Source organism: Miscanthus floridulus, chromosome 3 (genome assembly GCF_019320115.1).
Source record: "Miscanthus floridulus cultivar M001 chromosome 3, ASM1932011v1, whole genome shotgun sequence".
NCBI lineage: Eukaryota > Viridiplantae > Streptophyta > Magnoliopsida > Poales > Poaceae > Miscanthus > Miscanthus floridulus.
The window spans coordinates 112,292,201-112,308,684 of record NC_089582.1 but is presented as its reverse complement, the minus strand read 5'-3'; the positions used below and the strand labels follow the sequence as shown (position 1 = coordinate 112,308,684).

Genomic DNA, 16,484 nt, shown 5'->3' with positions numbered 1-16,484 from the left:
CAAAAGGAGGTCAGATGGGAAGATTGATAGGTATAAGGCGCGGTTAGTGGCAAAAGGGTTCAAACAAAGATATGGCATAGACTATGAAGACACGTTTAGTCCGGTGGTTAAGGCAGCTACAACCAGGCTTGTGCTTTCTCTTACCGTGTCTAGAAATTGGTGTCTAAGGCAGTTGGATGTACAAAATGCCTTCTTGCATGGTTATCTCGAAGAAGAGGTGTATATGAGGCAACCTCCTGGTTATGAAGATAAAACCAAACCTCATTATCTATGCAAGCTTGACAAGGCTCTATATGGATTGAAGCAAGTGCCTCGGGCTTGGTACTCACGGTTGTGCAATAAACTTCAGAGTCTTGGTTTTCTTCCCTCTAAGGCCGACACCTCTCTCTTTTTTATCGAAAGGGAAATCATGTTATATCTATGCTTGTTTATGTTGATGACATTATTGTGGCTAGTTCTTCACAGGAGGCTGTTGTTGCTTTGCTCCGTGATCTTGAGAAGGAGTTTGCCATCAAAGATCTAGGAGACTTACACTATTTTCTTGGGATTCAGGTTCAGAGGAAGAAAGATGAGCTTTTGTTGACACAAGAACGGTATGCCTCTGACATTCTTAAAAGAGTTAATATGCAGCTTTGTAAACCTGTGAAGACACCACTTGGCACCGTAGAAAAAATATCAGTTACCAGTGGAACACAGTTGGGAACATAGGATTCCACTAGGTACATGAGTATTGTTGGTGCACTCCAATACTTGACCTTAACATGGCCAGACTTATCTTTTTCAGTTAACAAAGTTTGTCAGTTTCTTCACTCTCCAACTACTGTTCACTAGGAAGCTGTGAAATGAATTTTGAGATATGTACAGGAACAATCGGTCTTGGTCTCAAAATGAAGAAATCTGACTCTATGCTTGTGAGTGCTTTTTCTGATGCAGACTGGGCCGGTTGCCCTGATGACAAGCGTTCCATAGGTGGCTTTGCTATTTTCCTTGGTTGCAACCTGATTTCATGGTGTGCAAGGAAGCAGGCGACGGTCTCTAGTCCAAGCACAGAAGCTGAGTATAAATCTTTGGCCAATGCTACAGCTGAGGTAATGTGGGTACAAAAGTTACTTGATGAATTGGGTATCTCACATCCTCAAGCTACATGTTTATGGTGTGACAACATTGGTGCCAAATATCTATCAGCTAATCCTGTGTTTCATGCTCATACTAAGCACATAGAAATTGATTTTCACTTTGTGCGAGAGCAAGTTGCAGCAAAGCGCCTGGATATCAGATTTATTAGTACTACTGATCAGATTGCCGATGGCTTCACTAAAGCACCTCCCGAGAGGCAAACTATTTAGTTAAGAAACAATCTCAACTTGTCAATGGCGTTGTGATTGTCGCGGGGGGGGGGTAGAATATCTCGGCAATATATCAAGGTTGATACGGTGTATTCTTTGCTTGACTCTCAAGGCAGATTATGTGGCTCCATCTGATATAGGATAGGATTAGATGAGATAGAGATCTTGTAGATTGATTTGTTGTACAAGATGTAAGCCACGCTAAGGCCTCTTCCTAGCCATATATTAACACAGAGCTGTGAGTCTGAGAGGGCATCACGTTCAACCTATTTTTACACACAAGATAAACAAAACTTACACAGAAATAGTTGTCCCAAGATCCGAAAGGCTTCCATGCTTTTCATAAGAAATAGGAACTAAGGGTGTTCCATGCATTTTATGTCGAAATTGAACACATGTAAAGTCTGACAAGTTCGAATTGAACTTCAATACACACATAGCAACACCACCGAATACAACAGCATGCAAGGACATTTATTTAAAAGCTGATGCTTGTCCACAATAAGATAAGATAAGCAAAAGCATAGGTAATAATCACAATCCATGCTTTTGCCGAGGCTAGATTTTGTTGAAAATAGGAGGGAAACGACAGGAAGTCTCCTCAGCCACATCGTCAAGAAACCCAGCCCGCTGGCAGCACTCGACTGTGTCCAGGATCGTCTCCTCCAGCGGCCGGCAGCTCCACCCGATCTTCTTTAGCTTGTCAGAAGTAATCGGTGCTGGGTGATCTCTATCACATATGCTCTCCCTACCAACTAATTCGACACCAGATTCAATGTTTAACAAAACTAGTATAGTGCCCGTGCTAACGTCACGGCTTTATTTCAGGATGCACATGAAAACAATTGAATAGAGAGAGGAGTGGAAGCTGCTCCGAGAAGTCTGGCCAAAGTTTGTTTTATGGTTTGCTAACAAATCAAGCCCCCTTGCAATGACTCCCAAGTGCTTGTGGTGTGAGTTCCAATTCCAATGTGATGTGAAACCGTGCAATTTTTAGTTGTTGATATGGTGTATTGAGAAAAGATACTTCCATATAAGGATTAATTCTTATTAAAAATTGCAGTAAGAAAAAAATGCTCCTTGTGATAAAATAAACGATCAGGTAATCATCCAGTATACTTTGCACTCGGCACTATAATAAGTAATAGTAGCAGATTCTTGGCATCCTCATGATCTGTGGATGACTGATGTTCACATGAAGATATCTCATGATTACACAACAGTGAAAAACAAAACTATCCGTTGTGTTTCCTTATCTGTTACAAAAAAATGCTCGATGCTGCATATGCAAATGGAAGGCGGGGATCTTCATTTAGACAGTTGCTGCTTTGAGGGTGAGAAAATCTGTGATTTGATTTGTGTAGAAATCTTGCTGGACCGAGTTGTCGGGGCTCTGAAGCGTCTGCAGGGAAGTCACACCTGCAAGAGGCAGCCAAGTGCATGTATCAGAGTTAGAACTGAGGAATTGATGAAACCTAAGAGAGCAAAACCATAGGCTGCTGGAGCCATCTAATTTAAGGAATATTATATTGCCCGTGCTATGGTTTGGTTTACAAGTCCTTGTGATGCTGAATGTTGACATTCTAAGAATTGCCTGTATATTGACAGTAAAACAGCAGTCTTTAAAAACAGTCCTAATAAAGTTGACAGCAAAATAGCAGTCTTTAAAAATAGTCCTAATAAAGAAGATGGAAATCTTGCAATTTACAAGTATTTTGCAGGTTAAAAATCAATTGCATGACAGATTGTGCAGCTGCTTCCCACTAAAACTTATGATCTGTATATACCTGAGAAATGCATTACTTCCTTTTTCCTTTAGGAGGTATCTCCTATGAAAATTACAAGTACAAGGTTCTAACCAAAAATGCTGTTAGAATTGTGATACATCAGGCGTTTGAACTATGAACCAACAACTATATGAACACAAGGCACCTCAGAGTTGAATGTCAATCTTACTAAGCACTCAAGCTTTTTTTTTAAAAAAAAAGCGCTCAAGCTTTTAACAAAAAAAAATTACAGGGCTAAATATATAGCAAGGATCTTCAGAAACAAGCACCGGTTGAACTTAGGTCCCGCTTGGAACATGAAGATTTCACATTAAAATATTTTAAATTCCCTAGGAATTTATACACAGTCTAGCTACTTCCCAAGTAAGATGGATATGAGCAAGACATCTTACTACACTGATGCATATTCTGGAGGGGTGATCAGAGATGGAGTTGGGTACTTCTACTCAATGATTTGGGTGATCACATTAGAATTAGCAATCCATTTGCTATCACCACCGTTATACACATGCACCTTACCCTCTGGGCTGTTCTTCAGAAACCTGAAAAAAGGTTCTACAGTAGGTTAGATGTGAAAATCACAAACACACAAAACCCCCGAGTCCAAATGGGCTAAACTACACCCTTGGCTCACTGAAATTTTCAGAAGCTGCAAAATCTTCTCCCATATTCAATTTTTCAGAAGCTGCAAAATGTTCTTCCATCTTCAAATTTAGAAAAGTCATCATAAATTTAGATGAAAGGGTGTATAATTCCGGAAGTGCCAGCACAAACTGAGAAGGTTGTTTAGGTCATTTGAATATTTCATAATTAATGGCTTGTACAGAGAAAAACTTCATGCCTTCTCCAATGCCCCTAAACTGGCTGTGATCCAATATATCATAATTCCATCCAGTAACATGTAGGTTGCATCAATGTGAAGCTAAGACTTACTCAACTCTGTAGAGCTAATACTGACGCCACCATAGCCTGCTGCAGACATCTAATTTAAGAAATGACATATGGTTTTGACTGCTCACTTATTTCCCTATATGGAAAATGCCAAGAACTTGCATTGTAGCTATCTTTTCTCCTCCAGAAAGCACAAAAACAACCTACAACTTTCAGGGCAGCATAATTTAAATAAAAAAAATCTTGGTCTTCTCTTAGGGTAGCAAAAAATGCCAAAGCTGGATCAGTTATTTGGCAAGAATTTCCAAGCCATCACGTAATTAGTAAATCTTCAGTAAATATAAGTTGCAGGGGAGAGTTATCTTCGTATTCATTGCCGGCAAGATGTTATTTCAGTGTTTCCAAAGAAATTAAAAAGCTAAATAACATCTGAACAGACATATATATAATCATATAGCGTATGCTGGATCACCAAAATCTCTATTCCTGTAAATTAGGAAAGATATAAAGAGTCTCTTGGAGATGCTCGTATGAACCTAAACTCGACTCAAAATCTAAAATGAGCATCAATCAATCAGAGATCTATCAAAAATAGGAGCGCTGCAACTGCAAATCAATACCAGTTAGAGCACTGCAATGCTTATCCTGAGGTGTCGGTGACAAAATCTAAAAACAAAAACAGGAGGAAAAGAAAAGATGTTAGTATATGTATGGCTACCTCGCTCATGCATTTGCACTGGAATATTGATGAAAGGATTATTCAATAGTTTTGTGGAGAAGGCACCAACTCCATTGCTAGAAACCTTCAAACCGCACACACAGACAAGGAGAAAATCAGATCTTAACTTGTTAGATCGAGACCACTTGGACACCCAGGCCCTAACGAACCGGCAGATCATATCGTGAGGAAAAGAGCAAGGGAGGGCCGCCGCACCTTCTAGTGGAGAATCGAGGAGAGTGGCCCATTGGCGAATGGCGACACAGCGTCGGTTATGGAGGCAAGGAACCCATCACGGCATATTTTTTGGTGGCTCTCCGTGCAGTGTCCATCATCTCGCCACCAGCGGCGTCGTGACAGGACCGGACTCCGGATCAGGCGTCGGCCTCGCTGCCTCGGTGGGGTAGGGATGGGGTGGCGACGGCAATCGCTGGGGCGCCCCTCCAGGCCCGCCGCGCCTTTGGGCCGACTACCTCCGGGGCGAGGATGGATGAGTGGAGGTAGTCGCCACGAAGGCCCGATCCACAGCCTCCTCGGCGCATCTGGGCCTTCCTCGAGTGGATCAAGGTCGAGGTCATCGGAGCCGCCGCCTCCTTCGCCTTCCCCGACACCGTTCCCCGCGCACGAGGGGCCGACTGGCCGTGCAAGCGCCGGAGGGAGAGGGGGAGGCGCTCGCATGGGGGTGAGGAAGGAAGGGCCGCCGGGGCTTGCTCTCGCTGGGGCGCCGTCGCCCTGCCCCCGCCGCCGCCTCGGGAAAGAGAGGGAGGGGCGGTATTTTTTTTATTTCCACGGAAAAAAAGACAGGTCAAGTTCTGAGGAATCGAACTCTGGCTTCGGTGAGCCGGCCTCCGGGCGCGGGTGTGGGAGATGCAGCACTGCAGATGAAGGAAGAAGGGGGCAGACACATTAAACATGAGCCGTCGGATTTGGATGAGTAATGAGAGAGAATGACTAAGAGATAATCTAGTGCATCCGTTTTGATGGTGTTATATTTTTTGGGTGCATTCTTGGGTGTGGATGTAGCATAGGTCATGACTATGGAGCAGGCATTTGTTGTGTGACTATAGATTTATTCTAACTGGTGTATTATAGGGTAGGGTAGAAGGGTAGATGGAAGAGTAGCATTTTTTCGTATTTTTTTAATAATAAGCGAGACTTTTACTTGGTAATGAAAGGGTAGTTAGGGTACATGCTCTTCAGCAAGTCCAGCAGGTCGCGGGCACTGATTAACATGAGGCGCGCAGATGTGCCTGCCGGCTGCTTCAGGCACCTCGTATAGCAGCAGCAGCGCGTCGGCGAGGTCACGGACATCGACGATGTGCCAGAGCTTGTTCCTCACCAGGTCGGGGCCTCGTGCATCGCCGCTCAAAAGATTTATAATAAGGTGGTGCACTAGGCCGGGGCCTCGTGCATCGCCGCTCAAAAGATTTATAATAAGGTGGTGCTCGTGTCAAATTCAAATCGACTATGAGCTCTGAACGCAGAAAGTAAAAATTGTCCCTATAGGCACATGCTCTGCTGCTGTGCACCCTCAGATTCGCTCCGAGATGCGTGGATCTGGAGACAAATAGAAAGCGACGCCTTGGTCCAAGTTAACCTTTGAGGAACTAGATGAGGAACTGGATGCTTGAGTTAACCTTCGGCTGCAGCTAGGGGCCGAACACCAACCCTGGATTGATAGTCACCACGTCGAGCCCAGTTTGTCGCCCGTATTCGAGCGCCGCCTCTTCTGAGATGATCTTTGCGACCGGGTACCAGCTCTGGAGTACACAGGGCAGCAAATCGACTAAGCAGATCTTGCAATTTGTCCAAATAAAAAAAACAGATCTTGGCTGTGCGTACTCTAATGCAGAAGTTAGCAGTACAGGTTACCTCAATGCTCCTGCAGAATTCTTCGTCTGACCAGAAGCTCTCACCTTCAGGCCAATCTTTCGGGTTGATCTCAACGGCAACTATGGACGACACAACCACCACTCATTGGACATTCGCGGCAGAGGCAGCCTTGAGCACATTTGTTGTGCCAGTGACAGCAGGACCCAACATTTGTAGCTGCACGTTGTTTATGCACAGAATTTGTGAAGCCATTTTTTTAATTCAGAAATGGTTAGATGCCTGTTTCTGAATTAAAAAAGAACATCAGAATTAAGGAAAGTGGAAAACAGAACTTGCCTCTGGGTCAGTCAGGTTATCTGAAGGTACTGGGGTGGCGACATGGAAAGCTCCCTGACACCCGACGACCGCAACTGCCATCGCGTCGTAGTCTAGCAGATCTGCCTTGAAAATCCTGAGGTTTCCGGCAGCATTCTCGAGGCGCCTCAGATGGCTTGTCTTCCCGTCACCTGAAATGCCAGTCCTAAATGCAAGCGAAAGAAACCAATCCGACAGAAAGGAAGGGGGGTATAATGCCAGATTGCGCACTAAGGTTGCGGACGGTGCCGTGCATGGTGTAGCCGCGGGAGAGCAGGAGCTTCACAAGCCACAAGGCGATGAGCCCGCCGGCTCCGGTCACGCACACCGTTGCACCTCCTCTGGCCATGGCGTCGACGCCTCCTCCTCCGAGTCACCGCCACTGCTAAGCTGCTCGTCGTATATCGATAGTAGACGATAGCTAGCGCCAGCACCGAGTTCTGAGCAGGTTTATCACATGGCAAGTACAGTGCTGACTGTGTATAGTACTACGAAGTTAATGTATCTCGTTTCTGACGAGTCTCGATTATCCTTGCGTGCTGATCTGAGACTTCTCATTCACACCACAAGGCCCGGCTTACCTTATATTCGTTTTGTTCGACTTGTTTTTTCAACAAAAACAGTGTTTTTCTCTCATAACAATTCAGCCAGAACGATATTTTCAGTCAGTTTTAGCTAAAATTTAGCAAGCCGAACGGGGCCTAAAAAGGATTTCAGTAGATATGTTTCAAAAAATAGGATTTTAGTAGATAAACTCTCTAATTAACAGAGTCTGATATTTCTAGGAGCCGTATCTAAAAATGGTGTTGGATTTTTTTCAACAAGTTTGAATGGAGAAGTAGGAACCAAATAGAAGCTTAATTCTTTCAGAAGGGCTAGCGCCCGGACGACCGGACGGACAACGCGTCCGGACGCTCTCGAGCACGCGTCGGCGGGAAAAACACCTCGCTCGCCCACGCTGCGCATGCGCAGGGACCACCCGAGCCCGCTCCGCTTTCACGCGCTCGCATGCACACACAACAGCACCGGCACCAGCACCAACAGGCGACGTGGTCACATGCATGCAGCACCAGCAGCACCATTAGGCGACACGGTGACCCACGCATCAGCAGTATAGTTCTGACCATACGGTGACCTACGCCCGCATGCACACACACACCAACAGTGCAGCACCAGTAGGCGGTGTAGTCACGCGTCCGCATGCACGCAGCATCAGGCAGCACGGTGACCCACGTAGCAGCAGCACCATACTTTTAAAACATATGGTGGCCCACGCAGCAGCAGAACGCAATTGCAATATGTGCTCCCCCGAGATCTACTTTTAAAACACTCAAATAAAACACTTGCAACATACGTATGAAACAGATGAAACACTTGAAACATTTGCTTAAACACATGCGTGTATACCCATAGCAATATATGGAACATCCATAGTTACTTTTGCAACATTCAGATAAAACACTTGCAACATAAGTCTGAAACATCTGAAACACTCGCAACATATGCTTGAAACATCCATGTACAACCATAATAACATATGCAACATCCAGATGAAACGCTTAAACATATGTTTGAAATACCTGAAACACTTGAAACATAAGCATGCAACATGCGAATATTATCATTGCAACATATGCAACATCTCAGATCTACTTTTGCAACATCTAGACGAAACACTTAAACATAAGTCTAAAACGCCTGAAACACTTAAAACACGACGTCGTCGGCGATCACGGCTTACCTGGTGAGGATCTGTGGTAGCTAGCAAGCTTGGTGGGGATATAAGGTGCAGCCTCGGCCGGGGCTTGGCCGACCATTGCACAGCGCGGTGCAGGTGCCCATGTGGATGGGCGTGGGGGCCGACTCAGCTGCCACAACAGTGGCCGAGCGGCCACAAGTGGCGGCCTGTTTGCATGCCGCCGCGTGCAGGGGAAGCTGGGCGCGGGGCGTGTCCACGGGGTAGGGGCACACAGGGCTCAGGCGACAATGGCCTTAGGAGAGGCGTCGGTCAGCTGCAGATGCGGGGTGGCCGACACAAGATGGGGGCGTGGCGCAGCACAGGGTGGGGGCGCGTGGCGTGACGTACAATCAGCTGTTGGTGATGAAGACGAGAAGGAGGCGCCGGCTAGGAGTGCCACAGGATAGGACGGGAGCAAATGGATAAGACTTCGTGAGGGAAGGTAAGTGGTGGGCTGCTTAGTTGGATATAGGTATATGCGTCCGTTGCATCCGGACGTCAAGTAAGTAGCATTATAATTCTTTTCGTTGAATAGTTTCTTTGAACTTTTGTAGCACAGTATGGTGAGGGTGTAAGTGCTAGGGCCCTGTTCGCTTGTCTTATAATCCGTACTTTTCAGCTTGTTTTTTCAGCCAGAACGGTATTTTTCTCTCACGACAAATCAGCCGGAACAGGCCCAGCTATACAGTACTCATTCACTTATGAATTCTGGAGGCTGAAATATTGTGTATTCCTTGATCTAAGAAATCTGAAAATGGTTAGGCGGGTGTCATACAGACATCCATCTCTGTCTCTAAAAATTGATTAATAGAGGTAAACATTCTAAGACGTGTCTCTAAAAATCGATTAATAAAGACAGTCTTCGCAAGGCCCACTTCTAAAAAATAATTGTATCAAAAACAACTTAAACTTTTCCATATAAAGTTGGATACAGACAAATTTTATAGCAAAATTATAGCTCTCGATGTGATCTACAAATTTATAGTTTTTTATTTGAAACTATTTAGAGCCCAAAAATTCATTTTAAGTTTTCAGATTATGAAATTTAAAATTTAGAATTTTGAAACAACCAAAGTTGTAGTTCTTAATACAATACAACTTTATAGTTGATGAGTTCTTTATTTAAAGTTGTTTAAAGTCCAAAATATGTGTTTATGTTATTAGCTTTTAAAATTCAAATTTAGTATTTCCGAATAATTTTAAATGCTCACACAATTAATATCCAAGTTGTAGTGGCCAACCCGATATACAAGTTTTTAGTTGATAATAATCTTTTGATTTAAAGTTGTTTAGAGTTTTAAATATTTATTTTTAGTTGTTTAGAAATTTGACAAAAGCAGTTGGTCTAACCGCCTCGATAAATAAAATTGTTCGCTTATCACATATATGACAAAAGTGGCGGACCGGACCGTGGCGTCGGAGCTCCCAGTGGGGCACATATGTGGCATGAGTACTCGAGTGGTCGGATCTCCAAGGAAGACGGCAGCGCCGGGAGACGACAGAATGGGGCAACATCGCAGGGACGCGGTGGCGTTGGTCCGGTCCGCGACCTGATCAAGGGCGGTAGGCGAAGCTCCGAGGAGGGGTGGCGGCGGAGGAGCTCAGAGCATGGGGTGGCCTCGGACCGCTAAGCATGGGGGCAACAATGAAGCTCCGAGCAAGAGGTTGACGGTAGACCTTCGAGCAGAGGACGACGGCGGAGCTCCAAGCACGAGGGGCGATGCACATGGGGGTTTGACTTAACACTATAATTAAAATTTTCATTTTGACAAGGGACAAGTACAAAACCTCCTCCTCTCCTTGGACTCAATAGCACAAGTGGAGGTCTCTCCTCGGATTTTTTTTTCTTCGTTGTCTCCGGTTGTTGCCATAACTCCTACTCCATGTTAGAGCATCCATTTGCCACTTCGTCATGGTGGGTTTCAAGATCATGTACAACTTCTAGAGCCTCTTACAATAGCTCCCCCAAAGGAATCCACCGGGTCATCTAGACGATGGCAACAATCACCAAGCTAAGAGTAACGGATCTTCAAGTTTCTACTCAAGAAAACTCAAGCTAGAACACGGTAGCACTCAAAGTTAACACTCAATTTTTCACTTGATGAGATCACAAATGGTGCAAAAATATCTATATACTCTTATAAAGCTAAACCCCATTAGATGATTTTTCTCTTCATACAAGGTGTCCACGTCATTTTCCTCTAAGCAACCCACTAGATTTTCTATCACTTCGTGCAAAGTGTCCACATCATTCCACACTTAAGCTCATGTCGTCCCTTATTAATTATAAGAAATGTCCACGTCATCTCTATCACGTGAAATACTTTGTTTCATCACCTGTTCCTCTATAATTAATCAAATATTCTATTGTTTTTTCTTCTATTATTAGCTTATCATTTTTTTTATCAAATCTGATACAATAAAATAACATGCAAGTAAAATTTATATATACACACAGTATACATAATACCATCAACTGTCAAAGCGGTATGTCTACACAAGAACGAAGGCCCTAAACTTGGGATTCCGTGTGAGAGTAGTGACTTAAAAGATCGAGTTGTTAAAGCAAAATCTACGAACTAGTTTCTGAGCAGTCGTGAGTCAAAGTGGAATAGCCTAAATATAGTAATGCTATGTATGTAGCCGATTTATTTTTAAGAAAATACCGCAGCAACACGTGGGAAAGCCTTCTAGTTTGACGGTATAGCTGGCCATTTGGCCCGGGCACTGTGGGCCGGCCTAAGCACGGCACTAAGTAGCATGGCCCAGAAACGATCCGGCCCGGCGGCCTTCGTGTCAGTGCCTTACACGGTCCGGATTTAGTGCCGTGCCTGGGTCATTATTCTGGCCCGTAGTGCCGGCACGGATACGGCACGCTACGTGAGCCAGCACTATGCTGATCCAATAAATATCAATCGTTGGATCTCCTAACCAAACCAGAGCCGTTAGATTCACATAAGTCATATATAATCGTGGAAACAGGAAACCCTAGCTCCTTACTCTCTCTTCTCTTCCCGTCTCTGTTTTTCCCACGCAACAGGCGGCGGCGTGGCCCTCCTGCGGGCGAGCGCAGGCGGCGGCGCGGCCCCGGCGAGGGCGAGCTCAGGCCCGGTTGGAATGCACACGCGACGGGAGCGGTATGCGCTTTAACCCTGTCTTTTTTATATTGGGTAGGAATGGACTTTAATTATTTTTTATATTTTTACTAGATTTTTCTATAGATTCGAATCGTAATCCATTGTCACGTCTGCTCACATTCACACCTCACACGAGCAGCGGTGGACGACAAGAGAGGTGCTGAACAGCGATGTCCGCCGGACGCACAGAGGAAACCGCGGGGAGCGCGGAGACGGCGTGCGTGACGGGCGCCGGCGGGTACATCGCCTCGTGGCTCGTCAAGCTCCTCCTCTCCCGCGGCTACACCGTCCACGGCACCGTCCGCGACCTCAGTACGTAATAACAAAGAACTCCCTCGTCTGAGTATTTAGCAGCTCATTTTTGTTTAAGTGCACTACGGAGAGTCGGAGACAGCTTGCAGTTCAATGGAAACTACCGAGACAGCCTCGAGAGCTGACGATTGTGCTCTGTGTCGTACCTGTGTTTCAGGTGACAAGAAAACCGCTCATCTGAAGCGGTTAGAGAATGCTTCTGAAAACCTCAAGCTTTTCAAGGCTGATCTCCTCGACTATGATGCTATGGCAGCTGCGATCGCAGGATGCCAGGGAGTCTTTCATGTCGCCACTCCAGTTCCTTCAGGGAAAATAACCGATCCAGAGGCAAGTTTTCCGTAAGATGTTTAACATTCGTTTACGTTTAATCAGCTGGAGTATTGAAGCAAAGCCCATCTCATGCCACAACTCAAAACTCCGGTTCCTTCAAATAGTTAGGCTCAAAACCAGTTCTTTCTCATGAACCAATTAAAGATCTTTTGCCCAAAAATCAACTAAAGATTTAGGAGACATTCTGGGCCAAAAAAAAAAGACGTGAATGCTTATCCTAGAAATGACACACCTACAAATATGTCACGGTCAGAGGATGGCGATAGGAAAATAATATTTATGGCATTCCATTGACAGATTATGGCATTCCATTAGAAAAAAGAATTGATACTAGCTATTCATCTGAAATAAAGCGAACCAAAATGTCATTTGTCCAAAAGCAATGTTCATTCCAACTTCTTGTCACAGCTTTCTGCTATATTTATCATACTTTGTGCTCCAATATCATGTTGCGCACAACTTTTCAGCGAGAAATGCTGGGTCCTGCTGTTACTGGCACCATAAATGTACTCAAGGCTGCCTCTGCTGCAAATGCTCGGCGAGTGGTCGTCGTTTCATCCATGGTTGCTGTTGAGATCAACCCGAAAGATTGGCCTAAAGACAAGATCAAAGATGAGAGTTGCTGGTCAGATAAAGAATTCTGCAGGAATGATGAGGTAACTGGTACTGTAAACACTCTTAAAAAAAACTGGTACTGTAAACTGGCGGCAGTAATGGAAACAAGGAAAACCTAATAAACAGATCAAGAACTGATTCAAAATATACTCCATAGTCACTCATTTTCAAATTTGAGGTCGTCACTTTGCCCTGTTTAATTGCAGAACTGGTATTCTGTTGCCAAGATTTCATCAGAAGAGGCTGCACTTGAACATGGGAAACAAACCGGGCTGGATGTTGTAACTGTCAACCCAGCTCTGGTCTTTGGTCCTCTTCTGCAGCCAACGCTCAACACAAGCTGCCAGTTCCTCGTCTACTTCCTGAAAGGTTTTTCTCATCACACATCACCAAACAATGCGCTGAATTCATATCTTTTCATATATATTTAAGATAAGAAGGGCAATCCACTAAGTTACAGTTTATTGTATTATTGCTTTGGCTTGATCCTGTTATACTACCTTTTCATCTAAATGCAGGAGGACCTGATCAAATGAGGAACAAACTTTGGCACATCGTTGACGTTCGGGACACTGCTGATGCTCTTCTGCTGGTTTATGAGACACCCGAAGCCTCCGGCAGGCACATCTGTGCTCCTCATGTCATCAGCGCCCGTGGCCTGCTGGACATGCTGAAGAGCATGTACCCTGATGATTACCCTTTCATTAGCAAGTAAACCTTCTCTTACTTAACCACTTCTCTTGTTCCTTCATATACTGAAGTTGGGATAGCTGACTTGATTTCAAAAATTGGTAGGGAGAGCATCTATGACATGGACCACCCAGCTCCAATGACGTCCGATAAGCTGAAGAAGCTGGGATGGAAGGTCAGGCCGCTAAAGGAAACAATTGTGGAGACCGTCGAGTTCTGCCAGCAGGCTGGGTTTCTCGAGGACCTGGAGGGGACTCCCTGCCGTTTTCCTCCCTTATACAACATAATCTAGCTGTCATGACCTTATGTACAGAGATACTGAAGTCGGGGCTCAGGCTAGAGCAAGGAGAAAGAACCAGAGATTGGGCCTTGGGCCGGGGCTTCTGTGTGATTGCAATTGCTTTATTCAATACTCATGTAATAGAGACGATTGTCTACAAACAGAATAATATTGCGACGATCATACTTATAACACCGTTTTTTAGTTATGGTACAATACACATGCAAAATATAATTATTATGATGTTATTTTGTGTTCTCATTACAATACACATGCATAATTGTAGTTACTAAAACACGCTCAAGAAAAAGATTTCCAAAAGTTGTATGATTGATGTCTTGGGACGTTTTTTTAGAGAGGCTATTCAATGAGGGCTTGTTTGGAATGCATGGAATTTTTTTCTATTCCTGCATTTTCTGTGAAATTGAATTGTTTCCTATGATATTCCTGCACGATTCTTATAAAATTCCCAGGTTCCAAACGTGCCATGAGTAGTTCCAAGTAGGACCTTAGTTAGTTGCCAATCCCTCATTTTAACCCTTGGCCACTTGGGATTAGTGAACTCCTCTCAACTCTGACATAGCTGGGGGAGCCACTATATCTCAAAGGGTTCGTTCTCTTGATTGACACGATTTGTCGGCCTCCTGGTCCTTGCACCACGACGCGCACCTTCTTGTTGTCCAGTTCTCTCCATTTGCATTTCGACCCCTGCCCTTCTCCCACGCGATGGTGATGTACCAGGGGCTCCTTGCACCACGGCAGCTGCTATAGGCCTTCTCTCACCCATGTACTCCAAGGCTATGCGAGTATGCTGTAACAGCTCCCGTTTAAAGACTTCCGTTTCAGGTGTAGGATGCACTGATGCGAACTCTCTCGCCAGTCTTCGTATCTTTATAATCTCGTTCACCTAAAACGGAATTGTTAATGAGATATATAAAATGTTAGAGGATGTGAAGAATAATAAGATCAATGAGTTTTGTGTTGACCCAGTGCAAAATTTGAGCATTTAATTGCGACCATCCTACTAGAGCTAATTGGAGTCTTCTTATTAATCCTCAAGAGACGCAGTAAGAAATAATAAATCCCAAAACCCTTTACAAAAATCAAAGACTTCATTTCATAAACTCTAACTATCACCGATAATAATAGTCATATGATCTATTTTTGTTATCCCCTCCATCGTTATGCATGAGCAATAATCTGAGGTAACCCCTATATATGTTTGCATCTAAAAAATAGCCACCCTTGTCGTCAGTATAGAGTATAGATTATATAAGCAACAACTTAAATTGACATCTACTTCCCACATTTTCCATCCTTAAATATATACTAAAAATATTGCCTTATTTTTTATTCTAAAACTAACACATACTATTATGTAAACCAGCCATAAAATACACTTCTGTTTGTTTCTAAATAGCCACTTCTATTACTATTAATATACTAAAAACTAGTTCAAAATAAACATACATGTTGTGTGCCATAATGCAGAATAAGTGTACATGAATTTACAAAAGATAATATATATTTCTAAAGTTTAGTTTAGTAACCATGAAAATTATTACCTTCAAAATCACATAGTAACAATTAATTTTCATTATATTTAAACTCCATGGCAATAGATTTTGTAACTTGCTGCATTAGATAGATTTATGCAATCGCACTAGACTTTTAACTTAAAATATGGATAAAAAATTGTTAGCCACTAATAAAATCAAAATTTAAAAGCCAAAATATAGATTCATGACATCATGACATATGGAGCACATGTTGAAGACACATAGAGATACTATACAAGGTGGAAGAACTATGAATATGGATGAAAATAGAATAGTAATTTGTAAAATGAATAACAAATGTGTAGAGATTATTGCATAGTATCTATATGGGTATTATGTCAGAAAATAGATAGGGAGATAAAGCATAAAAATATGAGCAATTTCGATTAGTTGTGTACTAAATTTATCCACGAGCTTTTAACACTTATGTCTCATATAAGATTGTAACCCATACATGAGAATGGATTGATAGACTAGTAAAACTAATGCATGTCATAAAAAAGAAACTTGATGCTCCTCCACACCACGAGCCCACGCCAATGCCAAACATGTGGCAAATGATTTGTGCCATATGTTTGGTTTGCTGCCAAACATTGTCACACCTAAACTTTGATAAATTTTGGCTACTAAAAGTGTAGCTATCAAAATTGAATCCACATTTATGAAAAAATCTAGTAAGAAAATGAATCTATAACTTGAGAAATAGGGTGCTAAGAAAGTATGCCAAAACATAATTACCGTAGTGAATCAAACGTATATATACCTAAAACACTGTAGCATAACTAACATATTGCGGAACAATTGACGGCGGACAAATAAGGCCCTAAGCTTTCAAAGCCCACAGCGCAGAAATGAACAGGGATGCTGTACGCTACAGCCTACCGCGCGCCGCAA

General features: G+C 43.5%; 1 protein-coding gene and 1 pseudogene across 2 annotated transcripts; one reads left to right on the top strand and one right to left on the bottom strand.

Annotated features, from left to right (window-relative positions):
* Positions 1-1,904: 1,904 nt before the first annotated feature.
* LOC136546508 (cinnamoyl-CoA reductase 1-like) lies at positions 1,905-7,278 on the bottom strand (annotated as a pseudogene).
* Positions 7,279-11,658: 4,380 nt separating this feature from the next.
* LOC136546506 (cinnamoyl-CoA reductase 1-like) lies at positions 11,659-14,223 on the top strand. Of its 2 annotated transcripts, none has more exons than XM_066538484.1 (7): positions 11,659-11,804; positions 11,944-12,116; positions 12,274-12,443; positions 12,914-13,102; positions 13,268-13,430; positions 13,580-13,772; positions 13,857-14,223. In XM_066538484.1, the coding sequence occupies exons 2-7, from the start codon at positions 11,975-11,977 to the stop codon at positions 14,041-14,043; spliced, it is 1,044 nt and encodes a 347-aa protein (XP_066394581.1). In that variant the 5' UTR covers positions 11,659-11,804; positions 11,944-11,974; the 3' UTR covers positions 14,044-14,223. The 2 variants fall into 2 exon arrangements, with proteins under 2 accessions (XP_066394581.1, XP_066394582.1); XM_066538485.1 differs by having other exon boundaries at positions 11,877-12,116.
* Positions 14,224-16,484: the final 2,261 nt, after the last annotated feature.